The sequence below is a fragment of the Bufo gargarizans genome, chromosome 1 (assembly GCF_014858855.1).
Source record: "Bufo gargarizans isolate SCDJY-AF-19 chromosome 1, ASM1485885v1, whole genome shotgun sequence".
Lineage (NCBI taxonomy): Eukaryota > Metazoa > Chordata > Amphibia > Anura > Bufonidae > Bufo > Bufo gargarizans.
The window spans coordinates 498,388,583-498,403,505 of record NC_058080.1 but is presented as its reverse complement, the minus strand read 5'-3'; the positions used below and the strand labels follow the sequence as shown (position 1 = coordinate 498,403,505).

At 42.3% G+C, this 14,923-nt stretch overlaps 1 protein-coding gene across 1 annotated transcript in view; it reads left to right on the top strand.

Moving 5' to 3' along the window:
- Positions 1 to 14,923, top strand: part of RPGRIP1 (RPGR interacting protein 1) — a 63,172-nt gene that overhangs the window by 13,932 nt on the left and 34,317 nt on the right. Inside the window, exons 7-13 of the mRNA XM_044280785.1 lie at positions 1,308 to 1,445; positions 1,617 to 1,722; positions 8,622 to 8,645; positions 10,691 to 10,837; positions 11,974 to 12,047; positions 12,125 to 12,264; positions 13,435 to 13,598. Of these exons, the coding sequence (XP_044136720.1) occupies positions 1,308 to 1,445; positions 1,617 to 1,722; positions 8,622 to 8,645; positions 10,691 to 10,837; positions 11,974 to 12,047; positions 12,125 to 12,264; positions 13,435 to 13,598 (793 nt within the window). The remainder of the gene's footprint in view (positions 1 to 1,307; positions 1,446 to 1,616; positions 1,723 to 8,621; positions 8,646 to 10,690; positions 10,838 to 11,973; positions 12,048 to 12,124; positions 12,265 to 13,434; positions 13,599 to 14,923) is intronic.

Here is a 14,923-nt window from a genome sequence, read left to right as displayed (position 1 = left end):
TAAGCAGGCAGAGCCTGCTTTGACCCTTTCTGTGTGGTGTGCCCATGGTATCTGCCAAGTCCAGCTTATTATTGAGGAGAACACTCAGGTACTTATAAGTGTTCACTATCTCAATGTTCCTCCCCTGGATGTCCACTGGTTTAGGAGGATGTCTGTGCTTATGGAAGTCCACCACCATCTCTTTAGTCTTGCCAGAATTGATCCTAAGGTAGTTCCGCTGGCACCAATCCAAAAATTCCTGGGTCAATTCTCTGAAGTCCATGTTATCCCGATCTGTGATGAGGCCTACTATTGCTGAGTCATCAGAGAACTTCTATAAGTAGCAGCTAGATGAGTTGTACCTGAAGTCTGCAGTGTAGCAGTGTACAGTTTGAAGATGTCCTTGTATTCAATTTATGCCATCACTGTTCCCTGCCAGGCAGCCACTTCTGAGGTATACAGTAGTGCCTTCAAGACTTGTATTAGCAGGGATAAGGCTGATCTCTTGCAGGCTCACGACTATTAAAAGTGAAGATTCTATGAAACCTTATTCTATTAGGCCTCATGCACACGACCATATCCGTTTTGCAGTCCGCAAATCGCGGATCTGCAAAATACGGATGTGGCCAATGTGCTGACATTTTATTTGACCCATTGTGTTAGTAGGTTCCTGGTCTGCAGACATAGTCTATCTTTTTATGGAACAGACGTACTGATGCAGAAAGCACACCCTTAGGCCTCATGCACATGACCGTTGTTTGGGTCCGCATCCGAGCCGCCGTTTTGGCGGCTCGGATACGGACCCATTCACTTCAATGGGGCTGCAAAAGATGCGGACAGCACTCCGTGTGCTGTCCGCATCCGTGTCTCCGTTCCGCGGTCCCGTTAAAAAAAAATAACATGTCCTATTCTTGTCCGCGCTTTGCGGACAAGAATAGGCATTTACATTGCCGGCGCCAGTTTCGTTTCGCAAATTGCAGAAGGCAACCTGGGCAGCTTCCGTTCTTTGCAGGTCCGCTGGTTTGCGGACCGCAAAAAACGGCATGGCCGTGTGCATGAGGCCTAAATCTGTGTGCTTTCTGCATGCGTATGTCTGTTCCACAAAAAGGCAGAACATGTCCTATATCTGTCTGCAAAATGTGCACCAGGGAACCATTGAAGTCTATAGGTCTGCAAAAATTGCTGATACCACACAAACAGCATCTACATTTTGCAGATCTGGGATTTGCAGACTGCAAAACAGATATGGTGGACATGCACATGTGGTCTTAGTTTGCAATATGTAAATATACAGCAGTATGTAAATATAACTTCACTTATGGTTCCAGGTTCCAGATCATTGGGAGACAAGCCAGTAGTGGGGATGATCGGTCTACAGCCTTATTAAAAACCATGGTTAAGCCAAAAGAATTAGGAGCAGAGATGATACTTTCCCTGCATCAAATGCAGCAAGTGGAGGATCAACGGTGAGCTTGGCTGAAACTTTGAGGACCTATTAAGTAACTATAATAAGTTAAAGTATGAATGAAGAAATGGATGTATAGTATGTTCTAAAAAAACATTGCTATCCTTTCGACAACAGCATCATGCGTAAACGTTCGTAATGACAGGGGAGTAAATATAGCTGTATTTTTTAGGACAACGATTCAGGAAAATGTGACAAATATCCGTTTACAAAAGGAACTCAGAGAAAAGAGCACAAGTCTCTGTGCCCTCAGAGAACAATTCCAACAACTCAAAGAGGTAATGCATGGATTTTCTACTACTTCACTTAGCTGTGGCAATATGCAGCAAGCCCAGTAGAGGGGAGCGGATGGGAGGAAAGGTAGTGTCTGTAGTGGTGGTGGTAGTAGTACTCACATTTTACAGTGGCAGTCCTCACCCTGGCTCTCCCTGGACCATGGAGTGATAGGAGGATGCACCCTTTCTTCACTCGGGGCATGACCAGGTCTTGAGGATCGTGCCTGTTGGCAGTTGGGGTGCCCTTAAAGGGGTTATCCAAAGTCTAAAATATCTCCCTCAATGTCCCTCGTATCTATTATACTTACCTGCTCCATGGCACCCACGTCGCATTGGCTCCCTACACAGCCGCCGCTGCATCTCCCCGTCGGGCGGATCAAAACATCCAGCGATGGGGGGAGCAACCAATAGCAGGCCGCGATGAGGAGGAGGCTCCCTAGCAGCTAGATGCAGCCAGGAGATGCAGTGGCGGCCATAAGTTATCCAGAGAGTTTGGGTGAGCAGGTAAGTATAATGTATACAAGGGGCATTGGGGGGGATCTTTTAGACTTTGGATAACCCCTTTAATTTTAGGTGTTTAGCTGGACACAAGGCGGGGCTATCTCATGGTGATGGGCCATAAAATGGTGGTTAAGTGTAGGTAGATTCACAGTAATAATTACCAGTTTGGTTGAATGGCAAACAGCCTCTTTAGGGTACTTTCACACTTGCGTTGTGGGAAATCCGTATGCAAATGGATATCATTTGTAGACGGATCCAGATGCGGATCCGTCTGACAAATGCATTGAAATACCGGATCCGTCTCTCTGGTGTCATCCGGAAAAAATGGATCCGATGTAACCGATCTTCTGGCACCCCGACCGGGTACCTCCGTCGATGAATGCTCCTAGCGCTTCCCCACTGCAGACCCCACGAACCGCAGAAGCTTGGTTTAGGTCTCGACGTCTCCTACCCACCCTGGACCTACGACAAGGCTCCAGTGGGTGAACCTCTCTTCCTTCAGAGAGTGATGCAGGAACAAGTAACTGGAACAAGCTCTTACAAGAGGTAGTAGTTATAACCAGGGGAGTATAGCAAATTTTCAGCGTATAGCAATCCCCAGTGTCGATCAGTTGACCAAACACCAGCCTCAACATGATAAAGGGTAAAACAGGAACTCTTTATTGAACACACAGCATTGACTTATATACACATTTTACAACAAGGTTACCACCCCCGTGGACCTGGTTGGGAACTGAGGACATGACATAGCAGCCAATCCTGTACAGTTTAAACACAAAAACGAACCTATTCAACAAACACAATGGCATTGTCTGTGACACAATTAACAAACACACTGGCATTGTTTTTGATGCAATCAACAATGAGCATGCAAACAGACATCTTCACCCCCTCCATAATGAATGAATGGGAAGAGGAGACACATTTTATGGGATTATCTCCTGAGTGCCTCATATGGGATCTACTCATCTACGAGTCGGCTACCATTATAATCAACCATCTTAATCCCATCACCAACACAATCAGTGGGAGTCTCAGTGCAGAGTTAACCCTTTTTGTGTCGCTGAATCCACACCACACCCCTCCAATGGGCCATAGGAAATATGTGGCATATAAATTACACACATAAATCAGGGTTCATAGTTCCTTAGTTCCAAAAGGTTTCAGGGGGTCTCCATAGTTCTCGGTCCATAGTCTGCAGGAAGGAGGCTGGCCCTCAGGCTTCTCCAGCAGCCCCAGTGACGGTTCAGTCCGTCACATCCGGTATTTATATTTTTCACATTTTTAAAGGTCTACGCATGAAGACCGGATCCGTCAATGCGGTAATTTTAATACCGGATCCGGCACTAATACATTTAAATGGAAAATGGCATGCTGCGGTATTTTCTCTGGCCAAATACCAAAAGGCCTCTTGCACACAAACGTGTTTTTTTTCCGTTTACATTACGTTTTTTGCGTTCCATATATGGACTGTATACGGAACCATTCATTTCAATAGATCCACAAAAAAAACAGAAGGTACTCCGTATGCCTTCCGCTTCCCTATTTCCGTTTTTCTGATACGTTCAAAGATAGAACATGTACTATTATTGTCTGCATAACAGACAAGGATTGTACTGTTCTATCAGGGGCCAACAAAACGGAATGCACACAGACGTCATCCGTATTTTTTGCGGATCCGTTTTTTGCAGACCGCAAAATACTGAAAAAGCCATACAGTCGTGTACAAGAGGCCTAAGAGGGACTGAACTGATGCATCCTGATGCATACTGAACGGATGGCTCTCCATTCAGAATGCATTAGGATAAAACTGATCAGTTTTTTTCCGGTATTGAGCCCCTAGGACAGAACTCAATACCAGAAAAGAATAAAGCTAGTGTGAAAGTACCCTTACTGCAGTTGATGGGTTATGTAGTACGAGCACATACTGTATATCAAGCACAATTCTGAGTTATTTCAGAAAGTTTGCTTTGCATTGTCCTGGAATCCACTGAAAAGCACTGAAAGTGTTAATGTCACAGTACTTTATGTATTATAAACATGTATTACTAATTCCATAAGGTTTTATAGGGAGTGGGAGGTCTCAAGTGGCTAGGCGGGGCTGGCTCCATCCTTCCTCTCTTGAAAGAAGTGTCTGGGGAGTCTAGTGCTGTCTGCTGGAGAGTAGTGATGAGCGGCAGGGGCTATATTCGAATTTCTGATATTTCACAAATATATGGGTGAATATTCATCATATATTCGTGAATTTGAGATTATTTTCTTGATTGAGAAAAATCTGCAATGTAATATTTGCGTAATGCACACAAAATACAGGCGTGGGTCACTTTTGCATTTCACAGGTATGGTTAGATGCATATACTGTACATGTAGGTTTATATCAAATTCTTATCACTGAAAAAAAAGAACCTACTTAAAACGTAACTTTTATATTTACTTCTTAAAATAAGTCCCACAAAAGTAAATAATAAAAATATACTGCAAGAGTAGTCTGGAATATCATATTGAGAGGGAGAACTGCAATTATTAATGTTCGTAGCCACTCACGGGTTTTGATGCTGGTTGAATCCAGGATAGTGCAGGAGCTCTGAGCTTTAGAGGAAAAAGGCGTCTTTGTGGGTCACCCTGTTTCTGGTTTTCACCTTGTCTTTTTTCGACTGTTGGATCACTGTGGAATATGGTAGTTCCAAAGGTTTTATAGTACAGAGATATTTTCCCCCCTAGTACTCCACGTCCACGTGTCCCTTTTCAGTCTTGTGTAATGTAGGCTTTTGGCTGGGTAGTGGGAGATAAATCCCTACTTGAACTATCACACCCTGCCTAAAAGCGGAGGAATCTCCCGCCAAAATGCAGAGGAATTGCCCCAAAGGGAGCGGCCCCACTTATCGGTGGCTCACCCTAGTAAAAACTTTCCCTTCCTAGAGGCGTTACTCCCAAACATTATCAGTAGTATTTTCCAGGCGTACCATCCCGACGCGTTTCCTTTGTCAAGGTAGAGGACAGATTCATCAGGGGATATAGATGATATAATGACGCTAGATAGCTGCAACGATGTGCCGGATGTGCCGACTGGATATATAGCACTGGGTCACTTTTGCTACATTTTCCAAGCTGCTAGAAGTTACCTGAGACTGGAGAAAGTGGTTGGCATGGCAGAACATTACAATAGCTTTATATGCAGATAGAGTGCTCCAATATATTCGCGATTGCTCTAATAGGCACTAATGATGCGAATATTTTGGCGTAATACGTAAAACCACATTTTAGCAGGTCTGCATGAATGTATGGATTGGACAGCAGAACCTACCACGCTACCTAACACACTGCACTGCAACAGCAACACTACAGGGAGTGCAGAATTATTAGGCAAGTTGTATTTTTGAGGATTAATTTTATTATTGAACAACAACCATGTTCTCAATGAACCCAAAAAACTCATTAATATCAAAGCTGAATATTTTTGGAAGTAGTTTTTAGTTTGTTTTTAGTTTTAGCTATTTTAGGGGGATATCTGTGTGTGCAGGTGACTATTACTGTACATAATTATTAGGCAACTTAACAAAAAACAAATATATACCCATTTCAATTATTTATTTTTACCAGTGAAACCAATATAACATCTCAACATTCACAAATATACATTTCTGACATTCAAAAACAAAACAAAAACAAATCAGTGACCAATATAGCCACCTTTCTTTGCAAGGACACTCAAAAGCCTGCCATCCATGGATTCTGTCAGTGTTTTGATCTGTTCACCATCAACATTGCGTGCAGCAGCAACCACAGCCTCCCAGACACTGTTCAGAAAGGTGTACTGTTTTCCCTCCTTGTAAATCTCACATTTGATGATGGACCACAGGTTCTCAATGGGGTTCAGATCAGGTGAACAAGGAGGCCATGTCATTAGATTTTCTTCTTTTATACCCTTTCTTGCCAGCCACGCTGTGGAGTACTTGGACGCGTGTGATGGAGCATTGTCCTGCATGAAAATCATGTTTTTCTTACCTTGCAGACTTCTTCCTGTACCACTGCTTGAAGAAGGTGTCTTCCAGAAACTGGCAGTAGGACTGGGAGTTGAGCTTGACTCCATCCTCAACCCAAAAAGGCCCCACAAGCTCATCTTTGATGATACCAGCCCAAACCAGTACTCCACCTCCACCTTGCTGGCGTCTGAGTCGGACCGGAGCTCTCTGCCCTTTACCAATCCAGCCATCTGGCCCATCAAGACTCACTCTCATTTCATCAGTCCATAAAACCTTAGAAAAATCAGTCTTGAGATATTTCTTGGCCCAGTCTTGACGTTTCAGCTTGTGTGTCTTGTTCAGTGGTGGTCGTCTTTCAGCCTTTCTTACCTTGGCCATGTCTCTGAGTATTGCACACCTTGTGCTTTTGGGCACTCCAGTGATGTTGCAGCTCTGAAATATGGCCAAACTGGTGGCAAGTGGCATCTTGGCAGCTGCACGCTTGACTTTTCTCAGTTCATGGGCAGTTATTTTGCGCCTTGGTTTTTCCACACGCTTCTTGCGACCCTGTTGACTATTTTGAATGAAACGCTTGATTGTTCGATGATCACGCTTCAGAAGCTTTGCAATTTTAAGAGTGCTGCATCCCTCTGCAAGATATCTCACTATTTTTGCCTTTTCTGAGCCTGTCAAGTCCTTCTTTTGACCCATTTTGCCAAAGGAAAGGAAGTTGCCTAATAATTATGCACACCTGATATAGGGTGTTGATGTCATTAGACCACACCCCTTCTCATTACAGAGATGCACATCACCTAATATGCTTAATTGGTAGTAGGCTTTCGAGCCTATACAGCTTGGAGTAAGACAACATGCATAAAGAGGATGATGTGGTCAAAATACTAATTTGCCTAATAATTCTGCACGTAGTGTATATCAGGATCTAACCTACACTGACTATCTCCCACTAACTATCTGTATTATATATGTAAGCTATCTAACTAGCTATCTAATGTGATGTGGAAAGCACAGAGCACAGTAATGACACTGCTTTCCAATTGTGGAAAATGGCTGCCGGGGAGGTTCTTATATAGTAAGGGGTAGGCAACTTTCCTATTGGTTCCTAGGGATGTTGCTAAGCTCAGACAAAGACATTACAGCCTTCTCATTGACCCACAAGCGAGAAGGGAGGTTACTGATGAAAAAAAATTCTAGAATATTCAAAATTACGAATATATATCACTATATTCTAAATATTCGCAAATTTTCGAAGTGCCGATATTCGCGATTAATATTCGCGATTCGAATATTTGCGCCCAACACTACTGGAGAGTGAACTCCTCAAAGAGGCAAGTAGCTGCTACAGAGCCCCTACAGACTATAAGCAGTTTATGGGCCAACCTTTAGAAGAGGAAAAGATCTACAGAAGGTTTTGTGGTCAAAAAGGGATTGTGGACTACTTTAACCACCACCAATCTGACTATAGCCTCCTCTGCATGTGGTGGGAACACTATAAGCTACAAGCATACTTACCAACATTTAGGTTGGTAAAATCGGGGCATCCAAAACTCTACTATGGCTAGCCCTGCCCATTTTTGGCCAGAGACACCCCAAATTTGCCAGAACTGTCTCCCTAAAATCACGGACAGTCCCTGAAAATTCGGGACAGTTGGCAACTATGTACACGCTACCCACCATAACCAAAGGACAGGAAGGCACCCCTTTTCAGACACAGTATTCCTCTATAGAAGTCAGATAAAGTGGGTGAGGTGGAGGGCAATATTTGTATAAATTTTTTTTAAATTAACGTTTCTTCCTCTTAAAAGAAAAATTTTAATTTGGGGCATTGCGGGCCAAGATATGTTATTTAACTCTCATGGTGTATTCAGGGGCAGAAGATTTATTCCCTTTAAGAGTAACTTCAGTCTTAATTTTGTTTTATGTATAGGTATTCAGAACCTGAGACGTTATGTAGCAGGAAAAAAAAATCTGTATTTAAAAGGGTTTTCCGAGATTTTTTTTACTGATGACCTATCCTCAGGACACCCAGGACACCCGCCAATCAGCTGTTTGAGAAGGCACCAGTGCTCCTGTGGGCACCGCAGCCTTCTAGCAGCTTACCAAGCATGGTGCTGTACATTGTATAATGGCTGTGAACGGGGCTGAGATGCCCCTAGGCCATGTGACAATGAACATGTCACGAAGGAAAAGCAGAGAAGGGAAGAAGAAAGAAGAAAAGGCCTCTCAAACAACTGATCGGCGGGGGTCCCTGTTGTCCTGAGGATAGGTCATCATCAGTATAAAAATCCAGGAAAAACCCTTTAATGATATTCATATCAATAGAATTATTTTTATGCATCAAAATATGGATGGATTGTCCTTTTACTTATTTATTGCAGTATTTTGGTGGGCATGCTAATTATTTTCATTTCTTTCTGTTAGTCTTATGAGACAGAGCTACAAGAGGTAAGTTACATTTACTTGAATTTACAATTTACTGGTTAGGCTAACAAAATGGTTTGGATGGCAAGAACATGTCTACTTGTATGGAATCTCCTTCTTATGGGCAATGTGCACCTTTGCAACCAATTTGCTTTATTGCTCCTATGTCTCTATTACTTTGCATATAGTTTTGCTTTCAATATCCAGGACACCTATCTTTTAATGATACCCCATATATCTCCATAGTCACAGACTACAAATAAACCTGTGTGTAGTCTGATCATGAAGTCATATATTACTCAGAAAAGCACATTACTGCAGTATCACATACAAAGCAGTTTGGTGCAGATGTTCTGTTTTGTTGTAGTGACCCAATACACATAAAATAGCAGTAATAGCTTTTGTCCTATTGCCTGCCACCCTGCCAAGGAAAAAGCCAGGATTGGAGATAACTCTGATCTCGTCTCTTTAAACTCCTTTTGTACTGCAATCAGAATGGATCACATTGCTGTCAAAGGAAGGGAGATTCCTTTTAGTAACATCCTTACACTTACAGATTGGCATAACAAAGTCTTCTAGGTCTGACCACTGTTCATGCCTACTAGAGCGAACCTAGGTAGTAGGGTGCCTGTCCATTGTAGATGACATACAGAAGACCTATGAATTTTTTTTTATATTTATAGAGAAGGACTATGAAAAAAAGAAACATAGTCATCAGGCTAGGCCATCACTGTCAAATTAGCAGGGGTGGGGTCCAGCACCTTGCACCTCCACAATCAGCTGTTTCAGAGTAGCTTGAAATTGGCAGGAGTCAGCGCCTGAACTATACATCTCTGCTGTCCATTGTGCAATGACAGATCTGTAACCGCAACACTGCCCCTTACTGAAGTGAATGAGAGCAGAACTGCAGTTACCAGCTGGAAACAGCTGATCAGCCAAGGTAATGAGGATAGGCCATCAATATTAAACCCATGGAATACCCCTTTAAGAATTCCAATTCTATTATACACATTTAGTAATTAACTAATACAGCAGTAAAATATCTTCTATTACTGTATTCTTTTAATCCTTTCAGAACCGGGTGATTTTCTGGTTTTGCATTTTTGTTTCATACTCCTGGCTTTCCCACAGCCATAACTGCCAGAAAAAAAATTCAAATAGAGTAGAACTGGAAAAAAAATACAAGTCTGCCATAGTTTTATGGGTTTCGTTTTTATGTCATTCCCTAGCAACAAAAAATGGCTGGATTTTCTTTTCCATTACTGTGCTCACAACTTTTTTTTTTGTACCCTTTTTTTAAGCCCCCCACCCCAGGGGACCTGAACTTGTGATCAGATCGCTTCTGCCTTACACTGCAATTAATTATCACCACCTGTAGGGTTCCATGAGAACTAGAGCTGTTATAGACTGGGTTTCTTCAGAGAGAGCCAGGCTACCACAAACGAGAGGCTTTTCCAATCTCAGCGCTGGGAAGCCGTTTGGGCCCTGGTAGCGCAGCATTCCCGGAAAAACCTGCCTCAGTTGCCATGGTCATAATTGACCATGGCAACTGAGGGTTTAAATGTCTGCGGTCAGCATTATCGCCGATTGCAGACATTAGCTCTGTGTTTCTGCTGTTTAAAAGAGCAGAAACCTGGCATCAATGGTCAGCATTAAGCTCATGAGTGGGCAACATTATTAAACCTCGTACTTACACCATACACGCATGGCAGCAGTGCTGAAGGTGTTAATAACACATTGTTAGATTGCATATGCTGAGAGCTACTACAGAATATTTCTCTCTCCCAATCTTTCTGTCTCTTTCCTTCTCTTTTTCCCCTCCTCCTCTCTCTATTTTCTCCCTCTCTGTCCTTCCTCTCTCTCTCCCCCCCCCCCCCCCCCCTCAACTGAAAATTCTGGTTTGTTAGAATCAGAACTTTATGAAAAATTCAGGTAAATTTTTAGAATTGATTCGCTCATGGCTGATTGTACGTCAAAACAAGCTAGAATTTATTCAGCAATCAAGCGGTGTGTCTACTTGAGCCACATTTAAATACAATCTACTTCTTTTGTCATTTTTGTCCTGATAGAAGCAAAAGTCATTGATTCTCAGTCACAATGCAGTGCTGATCCAGCTAGAAAACCTCAGCTCACAACTGAAAGACGAAAGAGGAAAGGTGCTAGCTATGGAGATTGATCAGCAGAACATAGCCCATCTTCAGAAGTCACTTCTTGAGGTAAAGTGTCACCAGATGAGGCCTCTATGGGTGGAAAAACCCTACTTTCCCTGTTTTTTAATACTGTATGTGTATTATTGTAAGGTGTAACAGCCTGTAACAGCATATTTCTGGTGCAGATTGCGACAGGCCCATCTCACTTACCATTTTCTACGCCTGGAAGCTGTCTTACATTTAGAAGCGGCGATGGATGCACCGAAGTTATGTAGAGGCCAGCGCAGGGGCTTATTAAGACAAATGTCTAAAACACCGGTCTTAAAGGGGTTGTCAGGGTAGCACTAAAGCACGCCCATCAGAGCCGGTGACATCACCGAACAAACCAGTGTGTGATTGTAAGCAAAAGAGTCGATGCTCAAGTCAGGGGGGCTGCCGGGGTGAAATTATGGGTATGTCCGGTTTCAGCTCTGAACCCGGACAACCCCTTTAATAAATGTGCCCCATAGTGTGCAATTTTCATGATAAAATGGTCTAAATGTCATACTGAAAGTGCTATTGTTCTCTCCAGATTTGTAGTTTTTGTGTGTGAGTGCAAAGACTATGCCACAAGCAACAACGTGATGTGAAGCTGAATATCATACCACACTATAAATAATGAAGACAGTGTGAATGAATAGTATGACATTCAGCATTTTTATTAATAAATCCATCATTCCCTTAAATGGGTATTCCGGTTGTTAGAAGTTATCCTCTATTCACAGGATAGGGGATAACTATTAGATCAGTGGGTGTTCTACTGCTGGGATCCCCACTGATCAAAAGAACAGGGGCCCCGTATCCCCTGCAGTTCCCCTGAGATGAACGGAGCTGCCGGTCACACATGCATGTGGCTGATTCGTTCATTTCTATGGGAGTTCCAGAGATAGCCGAGCGATGTAATTGGCCATCTCTGGAATTCCCATAAAAATGAATGGAGCGGCTGCATGCATGCCTGATCCGCTGCTCCGTCCATTTAAAGGGGCCTGTCTTGTTTTGCTATTGGGCCCTATGACAAATTTATATTTGGCATATCTCACTCCACCATACGCTAGATCAAGACTAGCATCAGAAACACTCTTGATAAATCTTCCCCACAGATATTAAAGGGATCTAGTTGTCTCTGCTTACTGACATTATCACGTTGTGCTATTATCCTGTAGTTTCAGGAGCGAGTCTCTGATCTTGAGAAGGAGAAAGAACTTCTTAAAGAAAACTATGAGAACCTTCTGAAAAGGTGAGGTCAGGAAGAAGAGTTGATTGACTGATGTTCATAAATAGATCTGAATCTTAAGCAATATTTATTTCTGTCAGTTCCCTGGACACAGAAAACATGAACTCCTGGAAAGTGACAGAGGTCGAGTTAAAGGCACAGATTAAAATGCTGGAGGGACAAATTCAATGTCACGTAATTGATCTTACACAAAGCAAGGAGCTTCTTCGGCAAGAGAAAGGTGTTTAAGTAAATATATCGTTCAGTAACCAAAATGATACTAGCATACTAAACTATGATATAATGCAAATGGAGTAGATTATATGATACATGTGTGAGTGCAATAATTATCAAGGGCGAGTTGTGCATGGAACAATAAAAATTCTTAATAAATTCAAAGGCTGGAGTAAAATGCACCAAATTTATTAACCCCTTAAAGAGGTTATCCAATCTCTATAATGTCCCCCAAAATGCCTGGGCACCACATACAGGTTATACTTACCCCGCTCCCGAGCACCAGCGTCGCTTCTGCTCCCCACACGGTCGCCATTGCATCTCCCCATCGCGTGGATCAGAACATCAGGTTACGGGGGGAAGTGGTAGCCAATAGCAGGGGAAAAGCCTCCCTTGTAACACGCATGACGCTAGGGAGACTCGTTCCCGTCGCAGTCTGGGGGGATAACCGCTTTAAGGACTAGGCTAATTTTCCTTTGTGCATTTCCATATTTTATTTTCTTCCCTGCCTTCCAAGACCCATAGCTTTTTTACATTTCTGTTCACACAGCCTTATGGACACAGCATCTGGAGGTTAAATGACTGCGATCAAATTTATCTCCGATCCCTGTCATTGTAGTTCAACATCATCATGATTCTGCTCCATTATGGATGAGCAAACCCGAACTTTATAGGTTTTAGTTCGGTGTTCGGGTGGTGTAGAAATTCTGTTATGGACTCCGTTATAACGGAATATAACGAAATTTGTAGATGGAATGTAAAACGGAAGCCTTTAAGAGGCATTTTGTTTTGATCAGTCATAATAGAAGTCTATGGCCAAGCATAACAATTCTGTCTGGTTTCAGTTGTGCAGGACTTTGTTTTTCCTCTCTCCCTTTCTGGATATGTGATCTGAGTGTGCTGCGCAAATACTGATATTAGAAGGTCATGTAATGTTTTCATGTTATAGAAAATTGTCCCTTTCAATCAGAGTTTAATAACTAGTATAATGACCAAAAGGATCTGAGAAGCTTCTACACAGGTCAGTGAACGATCTGATCTAATTAATTATATGGGCAATATATGACTAAATAGCACATAAGGCTTATGATCCAACAATATCTGTTGGAATGAAGCTGAAACTGCTAAATGTTTTTTCACTGTTTGTTGAAACAACCATGTTTTCTAAAATTTGCAGAGCAAAATGAACACCTAAAAGAAGTTGTTTCTCAACTCCAGTCTCAACTCCTTGAGAAGATGCAGGAAATCCATAATCTCCAAGACAAAGTATCAGATCTTTTGATTTTAACAACTACCAAGCATGGTTTCAAGGAGGAGGACATGAAAAGACAAAAAGCCCAGGTGAAAAATACGGACACTTGTGAAAAAAAGGAATGATATGGTTGAACCTATTAATTCTGGTGGAGTATTAGGTTCTGGAATTTTCCCCCAAAATGCCTCCCCTTCCATGAGGCTCACCTGTCACCTTATGTGTATAGACAACACCAGCTTTCAGTGCTAGCATTTACAATGGTTTGTTACCAGCACCCTTGTCAAAGGGTTATATCCCTAAACACTGACAGTGTTCAATCATTGCTGATGGTATCATAATGTATAGGAACTCCTACTAAAAAGGGAAATAGGCAGGGATACATGGAGATTTTTTCCATACTTTTTGTGAAATGCAAGGATTTACTATATCAGTCAGCAGACCCGTAAATAAATATGGACCCTGAACCAGACCCCTAAATTAATTCACATTCCAGACCAGACAGCCTAAATAATACAGACCCCTTAAATACAGACCCCAGGCTAGACCTAACCCCTAAACAAATACAGACATACAGCTACTCTATCCTCCTCTGTTAAGCTTTTTAACTCTGACCTCTAGCTTCAGGACCTGCACAGATCCGGTAACATGACTTTATCTGTGTAGGCCTTTGTACAGTAACAGGATCTTTGCATATTGCATTGCATGAATATCAATAATCTGTATATAAATATATTCACATAGAGGGCAAAGGTGTAGCAAACCACACTTGATTACTCGCTGCTTAGCTACAATATACAAATTAGCTCTCATTGCAAAAAGAAAAGAAGGCCATGCTTCTGGTGCCACCAGATGTAAGGTAGCTATCCAATAAGTGAATGTCTGACATTTTAAACAGGCTTTAATACATAACTTTGTATTATAGTCAAGCCAGTACGTCATGTACAGCCAGTTGGTTCCGTGTGATTGCCCCTCATCAGTGCAGAGCAGAAAGAACTGACTTAGCTGGCAGAGAGGCCTTTGTAGGTGATCCCCAAGGTACTATTTCTCCTTGTGGAGAATGTCTAGAAGGTGTTAAGAGTCTTATAGGCTATGCAATGCTCCACAGTGAAAAAGTATGTAGATTAGCTGTCTCCAAAAAGGAAAAGAAAGTTGTTCCTCTGATGCCACTAATTGAAAAGCAGCTATCCTGAAAGTCAATGTTCAACCTTTTAAACAGGCTTTGAGACATAATTTAGGATTATAGCCAAGCCAGTACTTCATCTGGAGACAGCTGTTTTTGGGGTGATGCGATGATGGTACAGGGATTTGCTGGAGCATTAATGCCTTGTTGAGTTACGCAATAAGACTGCTTTGAATCAATTTGTGGACACCCATTTACAAAGAGCTGACCATCTAATGTAATATTGTTACTTCT